We start from the raw sequence: 19,275 nt of genomic DNA, 5'->3' as shown, positions 1-19,275 counted from the left end.
AAACTCCTCGAAGCAATATTTTACACTTGGATGTTAGCCGAGTGTTACCAATTACATTTTATAGTTCTGTGGATAACAATGGGCGTACCGTTCTGCCAAACGACCAAACCATTTCCAGTGGCTGAAAAGCCCTAACTGCATCTAAATATATGAGGTGCCTGCTGAATGATGGGATAGAGATTTTCATATATTATAGTAAACAGCATCAACAGTTCCAAGTTATCTATTGCCTTGGCATAGAAATACTCGGAAAGCCTGTTGGGTTTTGTCACATGATTTTCCAAAACATAAATGAACTCATAAGATGAAATTGGCTTCGATCTTAGAGCAAATATTTGGCTCCTAATTCAAACCAAGGCCAAAGAAAACATCATGATCATTCTAGTGATAACATTGACGTGTAAATGCAAACGTGGGTTAGTCATGTCCACGATGGGTGTAGGGAACTGATTAATGTAAAATCAAAATAAATGTTTTGAAAATGATTCGCCACCTTTTCAATATATAATAGTAGAGATTTATATTCAAATTCAACCGATTATCTTCCTCTGAGAAAGAAATATAATGCACAATGACTGATCATATCAATTCCAAGTTCAAAGATCACAAATATCCAATTCTACCATTGAAGAAAATAAGACCTGTTCAGAACGACTACACTATTAGCCAATTTATTTATCATGCTTCAAGAAAACATTAGTTTCAATGCAAGGTATCAATAGCAAGACTTTGTTACAAACAGTCTCACATTTTTAAATGACAGGTTAGGCGTCCCATAGTATAGTCTAGTACAATCAATCAAACACAAGATGTCATTGCAGGATCAAAAGAGATCTACCCTCTCCGAGCTCGGAGTATTTAAACAGAGCACAGCTTTTCAATTTAAATATAAGCTCATCATAAATGGCACCAAAGAGTTGTATCAGAAGGCTTTCAATGACCATCGCAACTCACTACAGAGATTTAATTTAAGCACCAAAATATGTATTTTTACATTTCTCCATAAACGCTAAAATTCCTTAAAGCAAGTTCTAAACAAAGCTTGAACCCCCCCACACCATGTCCTCCGGATATCACAGCCGTAGCAAATAATGTGCATAGGATAACTGCTTACAGCTGAAGGTGGCATCTTCAAATTTTCCGTGACATGAAATCGAGGGCTGCAACCAACACAGGGAACCAGAAACCAGGAGTCACAACCGATTGGTTTTAAAAAACTAATAAACACGACAATAAAAAGATACCCATTAAGATAAAAAAAGACCGCAAATTGAAATTGTTATAAGAAATACATCTCCATTAATGTTGTTCCTATTATTATGAACTAATTTATAATGTGATACTTATACCATGGAAGCTTTTAGAAGTGTTTAATAATTTAATTCCGTTCACCTCGATGTGATGTTAGTATTTTTGGACCAATAGGTGCTATTACAACAGTATCCAGCGGGCACTTTTAAGTGCAATTACAACAATAGGCAGTAGCCGATAGTAAATATCCGGGCACAAAAATCCCCACAGTAACTCGCCCAGATAATCCCAATGGTTGTCATGCGATCCCCAAAAGATATATGCTTAGTTAAAAAGAATGGTAGTAAAGCTTTAGTATAAATAATACGTGCAGACATAATTTATATCAATTGTACAAATGTTAGAAAATTATACAATATAAATGCAATCATTGAGGTTCTCCGTTCAAAAGTTCACTAATGCCTTTTAGTTAATGACTTTGACAGAAGTCTGTAAATAATAAAAAGTACTTTTAAGGCTCACTAATTCCTTTTAGTTGAGGAGATGACCTTGGCAGAGTCTGTAAATAATAAAAAGTACTTTTGGGCTTTATGGCACCTTTCCAACAGTTCGTGCAGCGGAACTTGCCAAAAAAAGAGATGTCTTCCATTTCAACATTCCGTTACCTTATCCCAGGGTATGGTAACTAATTGGCATAACCCGATGTGCATGCAACCGGACAGAAGGCAAGTAGAGGCATTTAGTACAGAGGGGGACATGCTCATAACCTATGTTGCACTGGTTTTGGGGATGGGATACACAATCCCCGAATGGCTATGGAAATCTTTCAGGGGATGGGCGGGCTGGGGATGGAAATAAATTAATTAATTAATTAATTGTATATATATATATATATATATTTTCAGAATTCACTATTAACATTTGTAATTTTGAACTTGTATACATAACAAACTACTTTATAGTGTTATGCCAATTATGAAAAATATCAAGCAATTTAAAAAAGGGTTGAGTGACATTCCATTGTTAGCCACGAGACATGAGATTTAGCTTTAGGAAACTTACCTGTAACTACTTTCAATTTTAATAAGGTCCATGAATGATCTATCGGATGGAGAACATGGAGAACTGTCTTTACGGCAGTTTTTTTGTCCTCACATTTCTTGTTAATATTAGACATAAAAGGCATTCCCTTCTCAATAGGTTTTGCAATCTTTTACAGCTGTGTTGAAAATCACTATAAAATACTTTGGTTTTGCAAAAATATTACAATTAATATTTCAGACTAAGAAGGGGATTGAATAGGAATTTATTTGAACATTTAGTACCCAATCCAAGTCACTACTATATGATTGTTTTCATAATGCTTGAGGTTAGGATGGTGGAAGCACTGAACTTGAATGATTCCTCGAAACCCACGTACAATATGTAAAAGCTGAGATGATCTGAAAAATGAGATAGAACAAGAGCAATAACCACAAGGATTAGCCTTTTAAAATGTTGCATTTTTTGTTTTCTTGACATGGAGGTTTCTTCTTGTGATTTTACCATTGAAAATATAATATCAAAATTACCCGATATCCAGATTCCAAATTGAAACCCATCGTAGAAAACCCATGTTTTGAGCAGCAACTTGTACAAAAAAAAATAGATTCAATGCGTTACAAAAATAATAGAAGGGGAAAATGATCATATTGTTTCATCATCAATGTCCATGATTGTCAAAAATGAAGTTATATGCTTGGATTATCCTGAAATCTACCCAAAACATCCCTGAAATCTGCCCAGAAAATCCATGAAATTTCCAAAAACATCCCTGAAACTATCCAGAATATCCCTCAAAATCTGTCCGGAATTACTTGGGAACAGCTAGCAAATCCCCGAGTCCCCAATGAAGTCCCCAACAGTTTGGGGATGTTTCCTAAGGGTCCAAAAGACCCTGGAACATGGGGACGCAAGGTACATGGGGTTTTTTGGGGGGAACAGGTCCCCGTGCAGCATAGCTCATAACATTCCTTTCCCACCTAAACCGAGCTCCGCAACCTCTCCTTGCAATCATGATGGAGTGGAGTACAAGTGGAAGTCGTGAACTCACTAGACAACAACAGCGAAGATTTTAACACATTAGAAAGGGTTGGAAATTTCGAATCCTCTGGTAAGATTATCTCAATTCACAATTTTGGGAACTTGTGGGCAACTCTCTCCAAGATGGCTGCCAAACCTGAGCAAAACGGAAAGGATGATAAAGTGCTGTTGCTAATGGAGATCATAGGGAATAAAACAGCTGAGCAGACAGAGGTAAAGGACACATACTCAAAAGGAGGCAACTCCAAGCCAGGAGGACATGGAGGAAGCCAAGGAAGATAACCCCAGCTGCTCACCCGTGACCCCTCCCAGGGCACTGCCTCCAGTAGACACTCTGACTGCCTCTAAGATGAGATAGCGCCCCCTACCTCTCCGTGCAATAATTGCCCTAGTTAATATAGTGCACAGGGTAGAGGAGAAGAACACTAGAGCCAGAGAGAGAGTTCAATCTAGACTTGAGAAGGATGGACAGTTTCTTTCTTAAAAACCCATCCATATTCACCAAAACTGCAACTCTTCTGGGTAATGAGTGAATTTATTACCATAGCCATGATGGGAGATGAGGATGTAGGCTTAGTACCCAGAAAACTGCTCACCAGGAGGATACCACCACTGACATCAAGAGAGACATTCCAAAAATCAAGCAAGCATTAGCAATCAAAATGATGTGGATAACCCTGGAAGGATTATTCAATGATGAGTAAGGATGACAATTAAGCAAACTTATCATCGTTAGTGACTCTGAATGACCTTTAGAGCTCACATCCTACCTGTTCCTATGTTTAAAATATGTATGCACTGCACTCTATAATGATCTTACAAATTTGCAACTTTCAAAGAGTTCATTGTCTTCCGGAAATTATCCTTTACTCCAGCTTTTAGTGTTTGAAGCAGAAATGGTTTTTTCTTTTTGGAGAGACACAGAACCCACAAGTTGGTTGTTATTTTTTGTTTACATCCCAGGTCATATGATATTGTCTGGACTGTAGTTTTATACTCTATAACCCACCCCTCTAGTACATGCTGCCTGCTAAGGTCCAAACATTGACCGACGTTTTGTAATACTATATTCTATATAATGTAAATTCATGCTTTGTTTACCAAAAAATACATTCCATTACCTTATGAGCAGCAAGAGTAAGTTTTAGCACTCTCTGCAGGTCTATCTGTGAGAACCATGCCTGCAGGCTGCTGCGCTGGTCGGGCTTTAGGTAATCTTCGCGCTGCACAACACAGTATACATCATAATCTTGGAGTATACAGCATGGTCAAAGATAAAGTTCATATAGTTAATTCTGTAGAAAAGAGAGTTCTTACTTAGAATCAAAAAATCTAACAATAAGTCCCTCCTATATTTTAGTAACAACCTGGAACTCAAATGCATTCAAGAACTCAAATGCTATGACAAATTTTGCTTGGACTCCTGGGTCGAGTATGAAATTGGCAAGTATGCTTTAGTATCTTATCTGAAATTTAAGAGGGTATAAAACAAACACAGAAACGAAAAGACTATCATGAATATGTGCCGGTATCTATCCTTGTCCTTCTTGCAGTTAGATTGTCAAGCACTCGAAGTTGACATGCGAGAAGAGGGAGATCATTCAAGAATTTGTATTGGATTATTGAAGTGCCCATACAACATATTGTTTCTACAGAGTTCTGTATGGGTTTTTACAAAAGGTGTTTCAAGCTGAACTTTAAGATTTTAATCATTGCACAGGCTTTTGACCTCATACCAAACAGTTGGGTTTCAAGCACTCTGAAGTTGACATGCCAGAAGAGGGAGATCATTCAAGATTTTGTATTGGAATATATATTGTTTCTACACAGTTCTGTATAGGTTTTTACAAAAGACGTTTCAGGCTGAACTTTAAATGCATATGCACATGTGAAATTTTAATCAATGCACATGCTTTTGACCTCATACCAAACAGTTGGGTTTACATTTTTATGTGTATGGAGGTATAGATGAATATAAAGGGATCCATCCAGGAATTGATGAGAGAGATGAATTTGGTAGATAAAATATCATAAATTGTGCAACTGTAAACTAAACATCCAGCATATCAAAAATTTTAATAAAACAGGAAGCGAGAGCAAAAGAAGTTGCATGGAAAGCTTTCACATCATTTCATCTGGATGAAGATCAGTACAGGAAAAAGAAACATTATCTTGAGTAAGCTGTGTTGTATATATAAGTTGGCGGCAGAGAAGAAATCAAGGATGACCACAACCATATAGTGAAAAAAAAGTGAGCCAAGCAAGGCACACAAATAGGATACTAGTTTTGTTTGTGACAAAAATATCATGCATGCAATTGCTAAAACTTTGACATTATATTCATTACCAATTTCATAGAACAGTTCATTGACATTATGCGTTGTCTTTGCTAAGGTTTCCATGAGAAATATACCATTTTCCTTTGCATATGTTTCAGCTTCTTGCAAAACAAACAGTTTTAGGAATGGGTAAAATTTATCGAAAAACATGTTAACAATACATTCAATATACCTCTAAAGCAACCCCAAAATATGAATACACAGTATGTATTATCAGTGTTGTTGAAATTTTATTCATGGACCAACAGATCTGTACTTCAAGAGTAAAACCCTACATCTACTAGTATGAAACTTACTAATCTGAAACTATATATATGGTGTATGCCTATCAAAACCCTTCTCACTGGATATACTAAAATCTGAACAGTATATTCAAAAGTACAGACACTACATTCTCTAAAAATCTGTCAAAAGTCAACAGTATACTAACTAGTCCAGCATAAACAGAATTCTGGAACATCAAGAACAATTTGCAGAATTTCAATCACTTTAATAACTGAGAAAAAGCAAACTCCAACTATTCACCAAAATTGAAAATGCTAAATATAGAACATCACACTTGTTAATTTTAAAGCAATTACAAATCTGTAAATATCGAAGAGCAGAGACAAAAGTTAGAACGACTCTACACCAGCAAATGTGTACACATGCCATGACATCTATATAATTCTTATGTGTCTCCCAAGATGACTAGTGCTGCACCTTCATTCACTGTGCCCTCATCACACACAGATATCTGCATTCTGCTACACAGATTTGCTAGTGCACCTTCCACACCACAGCAATAACTGCTGCACAGAAACCTAGCACTCAAATTGGATATGCCCATCATTGTTGCACCAATCATAACTCCACTGTCCTTACTGCTCTCTGCACCATAATCAGGGCTGAATGGCTCTGCAGAGTGTGCTCTCTGCTGAGGGAGAACTATTTCTAAGCAAAAACAACAGTCTACAATAGAAGCAAGTCATTACTTGTACATCTGTGCTTACTTAAGCAGTAAAGGTCACTTTCAATCCTGAAGGAAATCAAGAAAGAAGCTAAATAAGCATTTGCCTAATGGTTAGGTGAATCCATCAACAATCAACCTGAGGTGATGGCATTGTATCATGGGCTAAAAATTCTTAAATCAAAAGGAATCAAAATCCTTTTTCATAATAGGGGACTCCTTAACCATAATTCAACATATGCAAAACCAATTTAACTCTCAGAATCCTTGCCTATAAAGATTAACATATATGGCTCAATGGTGGCAAAAAGCTTCAAATCCATAGAATATTAACAACTTCTGAAAGCCTTTACTAGCCTGATGAGGTTGTTTCACTAGAAGTTGAAATGCTGAGTACAAAACAAATTAGGGGGTTCCTAACATCTCTTACCTAACATGAAGTTTAGATTTCATAATTCATTTCCTTAACCATGATAATATATATAGGTTACTTGACATGATGATAATATATATAGCTCGCAGACAAGTTAATAGAGACCGCAAACAAGTGGTATTTTAACATTAAGGTGGTAGGATGGGAAATAAATCCATGCCAAACCACAATACTCCCTCCTCATCCTCACATGCTCAAAGTGAAGTGTAATATACCTGAAGGAGTGGATTGGAGAACCAAAGGTGGGATTTCATTCATTCTGGGTTTTGGTCTCGACTCTCCACAGTTGCTCTTGGAATGCCAGATAGGTCAGGTTCATAGGCAAAATTCAGAGGCAACTCAACCCTGATCCCACAGGTTCAATGGTGTGGTAGGGTCCTGTGATTTGTCACCAGCCTGAACTTTCAGGCGAAGTGGATTTTAATTCTCTGCTCCCAGCCCTGTGACCTGCCTTTGGCATCATTTCAGAAGTTGCCATCAGATTGGGAGCTGACAAGTACTTTTACCTTTGGTTCTAGGTCCTGGCCTGCCATAAGTTCATAAGTTATTTCATCACATAGATTCAAGTTGAATTGCAAGTTTTGGGTAAAGGATGGAGGGCCATAGGTACTCCAATTGTTGTGTCCCCTGTGAAATTTCAGACCTCCATAGAGCCCAGCAGTGGAACGCAAATCAGATACAGGATATAAAGGTGGCCTTTTCTCATTATAGCAGCAGAATGGAAGTCAAATCTCAGAGATCCAGGAATGCAAAGTTATCAGAAGATGTGGCTTGTCAAAGTGAGCCAATAGTGAACTAGTCATGGATCTTGCTAGGAGCTTTCCTTCTATAGTCACCCTTCCTAATATAATAATATATCTATTGGTCCATTCACGCTGCAGTTGAGGGTGAGAAAACAGTTCAGCAAACACAATGAGACAATGGCAAAATGGACATATAGAGCTGGTGTACAACCTTCATGTGGACATCAAACAGGAACCCTTAGCAGGCATGTTCTATTCAAGCCCGGGCATTTTAGTGCACTGTAAGGTAGTTTTGTTAATAGCTCACTTTACTAGCGATTATGCCAGTCAGCCCTATAGCTGTGTTGCACACAAATAGTAGGTGGCCATTTTCAAATTGAGTCTTTTTGAATCCCCTTATCTCAAACGATTTAAATTTTGCTTTGCATTATCTTGCTCTACAGTGCAGCCACAGCCATGCTTTAATACAAATGATAACCATTTTCAGTTTAAAAGAAAAATTAAAAACAAACAAAACAAAAACAAATAACGGCCCCCACAATCCAACGAAAGAGAAATAAGAAAAAGAATACCTCTGGTTCAACCTTCCTCTTTGCCGCCATATCAGCCTTATTTCCAGCAAGGGCCATAACCAAATTTGGGTTGCCTGCAGCCATAAACCAAAATTCAAATCAGTCTCTTTTAACTTCCACCACAGTCAAGACTCAAAAGTGAGTTATTCCAAACATAAAAACTGGTAATACCTTGTTTTTGAAGCTCCAGCACCCAATTCTTTGCTCGGACAAAAGAATCCTAGACAATCATAATCTCGGATGAGTATTCTTATATTGAAATTAAAGCCAACATTCACAATCATATCTGCAAGTACGATTAACATGAAATGCTTGTCCCAAAATAAAAGAATACTTAAACAATTTCCACTCAGGATTGATTTGACACTTGTGTATATTTTGTGCTTGTGAAAATAATTATAAATTTGACTTTTCCATATTTGTTCCCACCAGAGCCCGTCGTTATGTTGCCAGAGATGGATATCAGCGAGAAAAAAGGCAAGCATATGCAGTTAATGATCAACGGATAACGACAAAAAATGTGGAAGACGGTAAATGTAAGACCAATATGCAGTTCAGCAAAGAACAAATGAAGTAATGGTAAGGAATAGTTGAAACCATAATCACTTCAGAATATTTTAAGACAGAAACAATAGATGCAAATATGTGTGTATTGGATGTCCCCGGCTTGGGTATAACCAAATTGGTACAAGAATTCCCCATGAAACATAGATACAAATCTAAGAAACTCTAAATTAAGTAATAGTAAGGGATAGTTTACTAAATAATCACACTAAGCACTTCAAAATCTATGGAAACAGAGAAAAATACAGATGCAAATATGCACATATTAGAAAACTTCTAAAACTGGGCATATGAACATAAATATAGAATTCAGAAAGGTTTTAATTTTTAAGCATAAAAGCAATGCACCTGCAATTATAGAAATATAAAAAATGCATACACACATATTGGTATGTTCTGTTGATTCCTTTCAGAAGATTCCATTTGATGAGGAATTTACCCAAACTAGAGCTAAGGAGCTTTTACTGATCAATGATTCTAACTAGAATAGATCCATCTCAACCCCTGATCTATGAGAAGAAAACAGGTTCAAACCTCTCACCTTCTTAAAAAATCCAAGATTAAATGGGATCTTTGTTAGTATATTTTACTAAAATTATGATAATTAATTAACCAAAATGATAGGTCAGTTTTTTTTTATATATTAGATGTTAGACATCAGCTCTACCCACATACACTCACAGACCCGCAGACACACAGATCTCTTCCACCTTAGGCTGTAAGTGCACCTCACTTCTCTTGGTGCAATAACCTTTTTGCAAGGGGTTACCTGATCCTCTTTGCAGCCTTGACTGCAATAAGCAGTTCACTGAAAGAGCTATCAAGCATATTTTGAAATCATAGACAAAACATTATCTGGGAATTTTCAAAGAACAAATTGGAAGAAGTTTTGAAAGATTGTTCCAATAGAAATTGGATGGTTAAAAGATGTCCCACCAAGCAAGCAAGAAAGGAAAGAAAAACTTTAAAGAACAATAAATAATTGAAAAATAGAAGAAGGAAAGAAAAACTTTAAAGAACAATAAATAATGGAAAAATAGAAGCACGAAACAAAAAAATGAATAGCTAATGATGAACTTCTGTTGGAAATATGGATATAAATTATGAGTTCATGCCTAAAATGTGACTCAGACAAAAGAAATGTTACCTACCAAATTTGTTATGTCATAAACAATTATAGCTGCTGCAGCACCACGATAATACATGGGCGCCAAGCTATGATATCTTTCCTGTCCTGCAGTGTCCCATATCTCAAATTTTACAGTCACCTCATTCACTGCTAGTGTCTGTGAGAAAAATGCTGCTCCAATTGTCGACTCCTAAAAACATGTAGGACACCTTAAATCAAGCAATTGAACCAAGAATCTAAAAAAGCTTGTAAGAAAAGAGAACAGGATTGAAATCAAAAATATAACCTGATAATCCAAAAATTGGCCTTTGACAAATCGCAAAACAAGGCTCGATTTTCCAGTACCCATATCACCAAGAAGCACCTGCCAGACAGAATTCATTAGATGAATTAATCGCAAAACTGAAAATCCAATAGCACACATTTAAAATGACCAAAAAAAAATCTTGTAAAGTATCAATGTTTCTTCAAATCCAATATATGGTTAAAAAAATGCACTGAATAGACAAAAATGTTGATAAAATTAAATAGTAGTTTGCCAAACAAATTGTAATGGTTGGTCTGTCAATGGCAATAAACAGATGTTGATTATCCACACTCGTATTCTTTTCCAAGAACATGAAATAGATTGGGAATTACTATGATCCCTGGGTTGGATGTGCAGGCCATCACAAACTTTCAGAAGCCTTTATCAATAAATCACAGAAGCAGGGGTTTTACTCCTTAGCTGATGCAGAAGATTAGACCCATCCTCTCAGCAATTGTGGGACAGAACTCAACCCACAGGAATATGGCAAACTCAGCCCACAATAGATGACAACTCGTGCCACCACAGATGAGAGAACTCAGCCAGTAAGGGGAATGTACTTGACCCCACAACAGGATTGATAGCGGCCCTCTTGAAAGCTTCAGATTCAGCCAGCAATAATAGAGATGAACTCTGTCTTTTTTTAGAGGTGAAACTCAGCCTTCAGATCAGCCAACTCAACTAGCAACAATGAGGGTAAACTCGGCCCTATGCTTCAGCAGAAGACAGTGACTCAACATCCAAGTTTAGCTCAGCAACCAGCTTCTTCTTGCCAATATCTTATTGAACAAGAAAGCCCAATGACGAAATCTGAGTGATTCCACTCTCCAACTAGCTAGGCTGTATGGCCTCAACACCAAAACTAGCAATCTGCAAGTAAGGTTTCCAAAACCTAGCCTCTTCTCCAAGAGCTCTCCAAAATTCCTTTTGCTCAAATGGCAAAAGACTAGAATGAGGAAAGACCCCCTCATATCGCTTTTTTATAACTCGACCCTTTTGCCACCCTTTTTACCTTTTCCCTCCAATTAAATAATAAAAGCACTTTTCCTTTCTTATTTAATTGACTTTTTTTACTAATTAAAACCACTTTTAACACCAAAAAATGTTTAATTCGCCTCCATGGTCACACTGACCACCCAAAGCCCCTTTTCATAATCTTGCCCTGTAAATTTTTTCACCCCAATTCCAACGAGCTATTACACTAAGGTGTTTCTCCAAGTTACCAGCCCGAAACAACACCTTAAGCGTAATTAATTGAAATATGCCCATTAATAACTCCGTTTTACAGAAATCATCAGAATGCAACAAAACCAAGAGTGAAATATGGGGAATTCATCCTAATGATGAAATATGGTAAGTGATCCCAATTAGACCCATAAAACTCCTCTAAAACCCTCCAGACCCACAAATGGAGTAATCTCAATCCTATGACCAAGCTGACACAAGCTCTACCAGATCACAAGGTAATAAATTCAGGGAAATTACAGAAGACATGGGGGCTTATCCCTAGCATTGGGACTGGAAAAAATCTCATAGATTGAGCCTCCATAGGGAAAATGTTGCACGCTGGAAAACCCTATCTTCAGAGATTGCAGTAGAGTTCCATTAAGTTGAGAAATGAATAGGACACCTTAATCTGGTCGAAAAACAGTAATCCAGGCAGGCATGCAGTGCACTTATGATATAAAGCAATGTTTGCTTCAGATGAGCGAGGTAGGAATAGTGGTGAAAGTTTATATGGAAGATTAAAGCCCCATTAAAGACTCCTCGGTTCATGGTTAGCATATGTCAATAAGTACTGACTTGGGAAGTTCTGATTAAAAAAAAGGCCTGGCATGTACTTGCCAGGTGCAGGGTGTGTAGAGCCGGCAATGAAATCATCAACCATCTGCTTTTCCACTGTCCCTTCTCTAAAGAGGTATGGGCTGAAGCATTGGCCTTGACTGCCAGTTCAGGTTCATGGCAGGATACTACAGTAGAGGAAAGCTTGAAACAATGGATGGAAGATGAATCTGCTTGGGATTGTAGGGGACTACCCCGTGTGGTCTCTGTGGCTTGTCAAAAAGGCCATGTTATTTCATAATATAGTAAATCGGCCGTTCCAGGTAATTCATGATTCAGCAAACAAAGTAGACCTGTGAACTTTAAAGGGCTGTGGTCAGCTGGACCGTACAAACCTTCTACAATAGTTTCTGAACTAAATATTCAAAATCCATAGCTTGGGGGTTCTTTATGGAGCATGTCAAGGAGGCCCATAAGTTTGTAGGGCATGAGATCTCCTATTTAATTTAGAAAACCATTAGGTCAGCTTTAAAGCAGCACTGAGAGAAGGCATTAATGGATAGAGATGAACTCCTCTGGTTATTGATAAGTACTGCTATTGTGAGAGGGGTCACCCAGCTGCACAGACCTATTGAGATTCTAAACTTGTTATATATTGGTTAACTCAGTAAAACAAACTTCACAATTTGCTGCGTTCGCCTGTATATGCTAAAATTAAGGCCCTGGAAAGAAGTTTCAACAAAATTTCTACTCCTGTCTACAAAGAGCTGAATGTCCAATCTGATGAGCTTTCAAAACAAGCATTGGAGAGAAACACAGGCACATTTATCTTAGCAGAGGGGAAAGAGCTGAGGCCCAGCCACAGCACTCACAGCAAAGAAGTTTCAACAAAATTTCTACTCCTGTCTACAAAGAGCTGAATGTCCAATCTGATGAGCTTTCAAAACAAGCATTGGAGAGAAACACAGGCACATTTATCTTAGTGGAGGGGAAAGAGCTGAGGCCCAGCCACAGCACTCACAGGATCACTTATGTTGACCTACCATTGCGAAGAAGCTGCACATTTTCATGAAAATTTTACTGTATATTTGATTCTGCCAAACAGACTTTTTTCTGTGTCATTTTTTGTATGCCCCAGAGAAGGAAGTAGGTAGTGGAGGCTTAGCTATGAATAGGTTAGCTCTATATAGATGCTCAGTAGCATGAAAACTTGATCATATTGCACAGTATGGTATAATTTATGAAGGACTGGGAAGACATTTTCACTTGACATATGTGGACCAGGTTTATGGTTCTATACAGAGCATCCTTTTTTGAAGTGCTTCAAAGCACAATCCAAATGTATTTTTTCATTTCTGCTTGAAATAGAAAAATATGATTTTTGTTTTCCTTGGATAAGGAAAGATTGGGAATTACTCCCAAAAAAATTATGTTTATACTTTGACCCAAAGACAGATCGCTTAACATCAGCGAATTTTACCTACAGCACGTCACATGTCTTAATAAGAGAACCCCTGGGATAGCTCACTTGGCAAAGCATGTTATTGTGATATATTATGAGGTCCTTGGTTCAATTCCCTGACTAACACGTGTCCACATTAGGGGCACACACGGTGTACTTAGTGGTTATAGTGGTAGGGGCACGCACGGTGTACTTAGTGGTTATAGTGGTAGTGGATGGAATCGGTCCCCCATGTTACACAAATACAAACCTGCCCCAGTTGCCAATTCCACTAGTCACAACAACACAACATTAAGAAAAAAGAAAAAGAAAAAACTTGACAAGATAAATCTAAGGTGCAGGAAATACCATACCCTTGTAATAATGCCCTCAAATCCTCCAGGTATGTTGATACTTAGCTTCATTTATATTTTACTTTCATTAGCTTACATGTTTAACAGCTTTTCAGTATATATAATATCAGAAACAGGACCATGCACCACTTGTCATTTTTGTTATTTTTTTAATTCCCCATTTTCTAAAATTTTGAGGAACACATTACCATGCCATCCCTATTTCAGAAAGCCACACCCAGGTTGAAGTTTCATGCAACTTCATGATAAATCCATCCCAATGAATCGAATTAACTAAAGTGCATATGGAAGAAGCCAGCAATACTCCTGAAAATTTAAAAACAGCTTAGTTTACATTTATCAAGTATTTCATGATCAACCTAATTAAGCTTTTCCTCATTAGGGTGTTCACTGTTATACTGATGGTAATGCATTAAGATGCATAGTTTTGCTTGGACAAAGTATATCTACCCTTGAAAAATAAAAACCAAAGAAAACAATTATGCATTATTCCATCTCCAACTTGGTGGATTATTGCCCTCTCTAGCCTTTTTTCACTTATCAGCGCTTAGGTTGCAAAGCACAATAGATTCCAGAAAGTTGTTGATCATGCAACCCCGTGATTTCTAAAGCTCGAGTAAATAATGCCAACTTTTTAGCCAAGCCACAACATTCAATACAGATCATGGATGTTATCGATGTTCATGAGATAGCACACAAAGACAATTTGCACATAAAATCATCCATACCATCAACATCATGATTGAAGAATTATACGACATTGAATTGTGGTCTAATGGGATGTTGTCATTGTATCACAGATACGTCCCAGACACCATCCTATTTCCCATATAATGGAGTGGTACAGTTGTTTGTTGGGCATCTTCTAGGCCTGTGACCAATCTCCCATTTTGCTACAACAAGGTATTGGATCTTTACAAATCTGGACGAGTTGAAATATATTCAGGGTCTGCATAAACCACATCAGATGCTGAAGAAGCTTCATTGGCATCTATGTTTCATGGTGCATCTCAGTGCAGGTACAGGTACCAAAAGGCATAAAACTTTTCAAACAAATAGATTTAAGGCTTTTTATCACCCTCAATATCTGGGATTCGAGTGCCACGACCATGCTTTCTAAATTGACCAGATTGTCCTACTTTGAGGAGGGTTTGCATCTCATTCTTTACCTTATTCTCTTCCACCACTTCCGCATCCCTTTCTTCCCTTTCTTGTTAGTTTTTTCCTTATTTTCCCCTAGGTCTTCTTTTATAGCCTCTTTTCCTTTCCTTTGAAGATAAGAAAGTCCACAAAAACATTAAGCCAGCCATTATGTGCCAACTCAAAAGAACGTCTGCCTGTGGACTTTTTGCTTCCTAAGCTTTCCATCTTTCCTCAATTGATCCCCTATTTGCCAAATCTGTGGTCACTTTATGCCTTCATGGATTGTGTGTGTATCAAGATAATCTTTACAAACCTCTCAATGTAATCAACTTCCAATCAGTATTCAATCCATTTGTTTTAGATAATGCAATCACCTTATGTGCAATGAGCTCTCTTTCCATGTTTAATGGTTTTTCACTTGATTACGTTAATCAGAAAACAATCTAGCCAAGAATGACAACCAATTAATGCTTATCAGACCCTATTCTTTGCTATAACGGGAGCCTTCCACATTTTTGTACTCCTGTAGTTTTTCCTGTTGAATAATACCCGTTTTACCATCAAACATATAAAAAGACATGCAATAATTTTAAAAGTAAATCGATGCGATAAAATGGTAGTGTAACTTTTACCTGTTCCGGTCTGATCCCAACAATTCTTAGACAGACAGAAAATAAACCTATAGGTCCCACCGGGACTTACAAAATAGCTAGTGGGAACTCACAGTGATCACAGGAATCACCAATTAATGGAGGAAATAGTGGCAATTCTATAGAAAATGAATTTGTGCAATTGCAATTTGTGCACCATACCAGACAGAATGTGTGCACCCCTCTGGAAACCACAATCCACTCAGGAGTGGTGTCGAGGAAAGGGATTGAACCCGATGCCACCTCTAAATAGGGTATAGAAGAAAGGTCTTACACGACTCGACAATAGCCTCAAGTTTCAACCCAAGATGATCGGCAGAGGACCTTAGCTATGTTACCATAAATGCAAAACAGAATGAGAAATGGTAATGGAACAAAAAACATGCCCAAAGGGACCTTCGTTATGTCGCCATAATTGCAAAACAGAATGGGAAATGGGAATGAAATAAAGACATGCCCAGATGGACCTTAGCTATGTTACCATAACTGCAAACTAGAATGGGAAATGAGAATGGAACAAAAAAACATGCCTAGACAGTTTTCAGGGGATAAGAAACATCAACCGGGCAACCTTCCCTACCCCTGGTGTGTTATGCATACAAAATTGATTCATAATGTATTATGCATACAAAATTGATTCATAAGATCACAACCTGGCCACACCAAACAACCAATTGATGTGCAAAACTTCTTATTTCCCCTTATTTGCTGGACAAGGGAACCCCTTCGTCGGCTTAATATATGGAGATATATACACCCTACCCACCTCCAGAGTTCTGAGCAAGAGTAAGGTCTCTTGATCAGGCTCGTCGGCTTAATATATGGAGATATATACACCCTACCCACCTCCAGAGTTCTGAGCAAGAGTAAGGTCTCTTGTTCCGGCTCATGGAAACATAAGGTCTTACTTCCTCTATTTCCGGACTAATCCAACCCAGTAAAACTGGTGCAGACAATACTTTACCTGACTGCTCTAGGGTTGATCATTAAGGACCAACCAAATAATGTTGGTCTTTCAGACCTCTTAGAATGTATGACATTGTCCTGCATTCCATTTCATCGCATGCAGAGGCAAGCTAATGAGATTTATTGCTTGCTGCCCAACCCCCAATCACCGACCCCCTTCTTTTGTAGAACTTCCTTTTGGAGAAGGTGATTTAGGGAGTGCACCTGATTACTGGAACCACTATGATACCACTATGACCAGAATGACTAGAAACGCAATCATATGCAGCAGACCATCATAATCGAAAATTGAGAAGCGCCTGATGCAGCCATCCCAAGACATGTGTTCTCGGTTTGTGGCTAATACAAGATAAGTTACATCTAAGCCATGGGCTTTGTTACTTAAACATCAAAATCATTCTATCAAATTAACAAGACCGGTCCACCCTGAATTTAACAATGCCACACTTCCAATTAAATGAACCAGGAAGCACGCAATACACCTAGCAGTATCCATGTAATCATCCCCTTGTTTTGATCCTATACTGATTCATTCAGTCGAAAACAAACCCTTGGAGAGGGAATAAAAAGCCTTAGAGCCAAAATTAAGAAACCCCCCATCTAATTCATTCTCAAATAAAGCCACAACAAACTCCACTTCAAAATCAGAAATAACATAAAACCCATAAGGATGATAATACTATACTAATTGCTAGAAAAACGAGACAATAATCAAACCCCACCAGCTTAGCCTGCATGTTATTGGTGCCAGTGGTCGCCATTCAGTCCGGGGATTCGATGCTGGCACTCAAATTCTTCGAATTTTTCTCTGCAGATTGCCCGGCTCAAAAACTCAAATTCTTCAAATTTTTCTCTGCAGATTGCCGGACTCCGCAGCTTTTGGATCAACAGAGGAGTGAGAACGAAGATCCGTAGCTGACAATTTGGTGATCGCAAGAGTCCAACCGCAGACCAGACGATGATTTGTGAACGAATTCACCACTCGCTCCCCAATAAGAAAAGCTCAATTCTTCTGAGAGATCAATGAGTCCCTTTTGTAGCCGGTCATGCTATGAACATTGCTGACACGTGTCAGCCGGACCAGGTGTTCCACGTCACCCCGTGCGTCGTCCCTGTGAGGGTATGGACGGTCTAGATGGAAACCTTTTCTTGGATCCTACGTCTGGGATATAAATTGCCCCCCAATTGTTTTATTGGTTAGGTTGTCCATTTTTTTAAAAGAAAAAGGAAGGTGGAGCAAGTAAATCTATATAAAAAATTATGGGTGGATTTGCATTGGAATGGTAGGTAGGAATGTGTGTTGGGGCGTTAATAAACTTTTTATTATGGTATTGTTTTTTTTAAATGTATTTAAATACTATTTAAATAATAATTTAATTTTTTAGAATTATAAATTAAATTAATGGGTAAAATTGAAGTTTTTGGATAGATGGTGTTCTTTTAAGGTACTTTTTGAAGTTACTAGTTTAATCCTTATTTGATCTGGGTGATATATTAAACATGATGAAGATGTAGTTCCATTAAACTTAAAAGAAAATATATGTAAAATTAAGAATATATATATATATATATATATATATTTCTTGTAAACATAAATTTGTAATTATTTAAAATTTTATAATAAAATTAAATATTAAAATTTGTAAAAGTATATATGTACTTTTGTCAATTTAAACTTGTAACTATTTACAAAAGTTATGTAAGTTCATAACAATTCTACATTAAATTGACTTTCTAGAAGATAATTTTATGCTTATTGACTTCAAAAGTTTAAGAGACTTTATAAGATTGACTTGGATATTTTTGTTTATTTAAATAATTAAATTTTAATTTATATAATACTCAAATTTTTATAAGATTTATTTGAATTATAAAGTTCTGAGGCAAGGATGCCCTTTGTCCCTTCTCCTATTTCTCCTTGTTATGGAGGGGCTTAGTTGACTCATGCACCAGGCCAGAAGGGAGGGGAGGATATTGGGTCTAAAGATCATTGATCAATGTATCATTACCCGCCTCCTATTTGTGGATGATGTGATTATATTTTTAAATGGAGGTATCCAAGACTCCACTGCTTTCCATGATATCTTGCTACTTTTACAGTTGCTACAGGTATGGAGCCCAACGGGATGAAATCCATTATCACTTTCTCTGCTTGCTCAATTCAGGAAATGCAGACAGCCTCTCAAAAGTTTCCCTATCAGCGACTACAATTGGAGGTTGGACTTAAATATCTAGGCTTCCGGATTAAACCCCATGGGTACAAGATTGTTGATTGGACATGGTTGGTAGCCAAGATAGAAAAGAGGTTGCACAATTGGAACCATAGATTCCTATCAAGGGCAGGGAAACTAGTACTCATCAAATCGGTTCTGGAGGCAATGTCGGTGTACTGGATGTCATTAGCATGGATCCCTAAGGGCATCCTAGCTCGGATTCAAAAATTATGCTGCAGATTCCTTTGGAACAGACATAAGGAAGGTAAACCATTTGCATGGGTGGGATGGACCCAAATTGCACTACCAAAGAAGTGGGGGGGTTGGGGATTAAAAG

The 19,275-nt window shown here is 37.6% G+C and overlaps 1 protein-coding gene across 1 annotated transcript; it reads right to left on the bottom strand.

Annotated features, from left to right (window-relative positions):
• Nucleotides 1-642: 642 nt before the first annotated feature.
• Nucleotides 643-17,739, bottom strand: LOC149242239 (ras-related protein RHN1-like). The gene is made up of 9 exons (XM_089374191.1): nucleotides 17,448-17,739; nucleotides 10,349-10,426; nucleotides 10,085-10,252; nucleotides 8,541-8,589; nucleotides 8,370-8,443; nucleotide 8,034; nucleotides 5,681-5,773; nucleotides 4,455-4,556; nucleotides 643-1,160 (listed from the first exon to the last, which is right to left on the bottom strand). Exons 1-8 carry the CDS (start codon nucleotides 17,484-17,486, stop codon nucleotides 4,456-4,458), a joined length of 603 nt encoding a protein of 200 aa, XP_089230317.1. The 5' UTR covers nucleotides 17,487-17,739; the 3' UTR covers nucleotides 643-1,160; nucleotide 4,455.
• Between the last annotated feature and the right edge of the window lie 1,536 nt (nucleotides 17,740-19,275).

Source organism: Pinus tabuliformis, chromosome 8 (genome assembly GCF_031772625.1).
Source record: "Pinus tabuliformis cultivar Carrire ecotype Pingquan chromosome 8, CPIR1, whole genome shotgun sequence".
Classification (NCBI taxonomy): Eukaryota; Viridiplantae; Streptophyta; class Pinopsida; order Pinales; family Pinaceae; genus Pinus; species Pinus tabuliformis.
The sequence above is the reverse complement of the archived record's forward strand: the minus strand, read 5'-3'. Positions and strand labels throughout refer to the sequence as shown.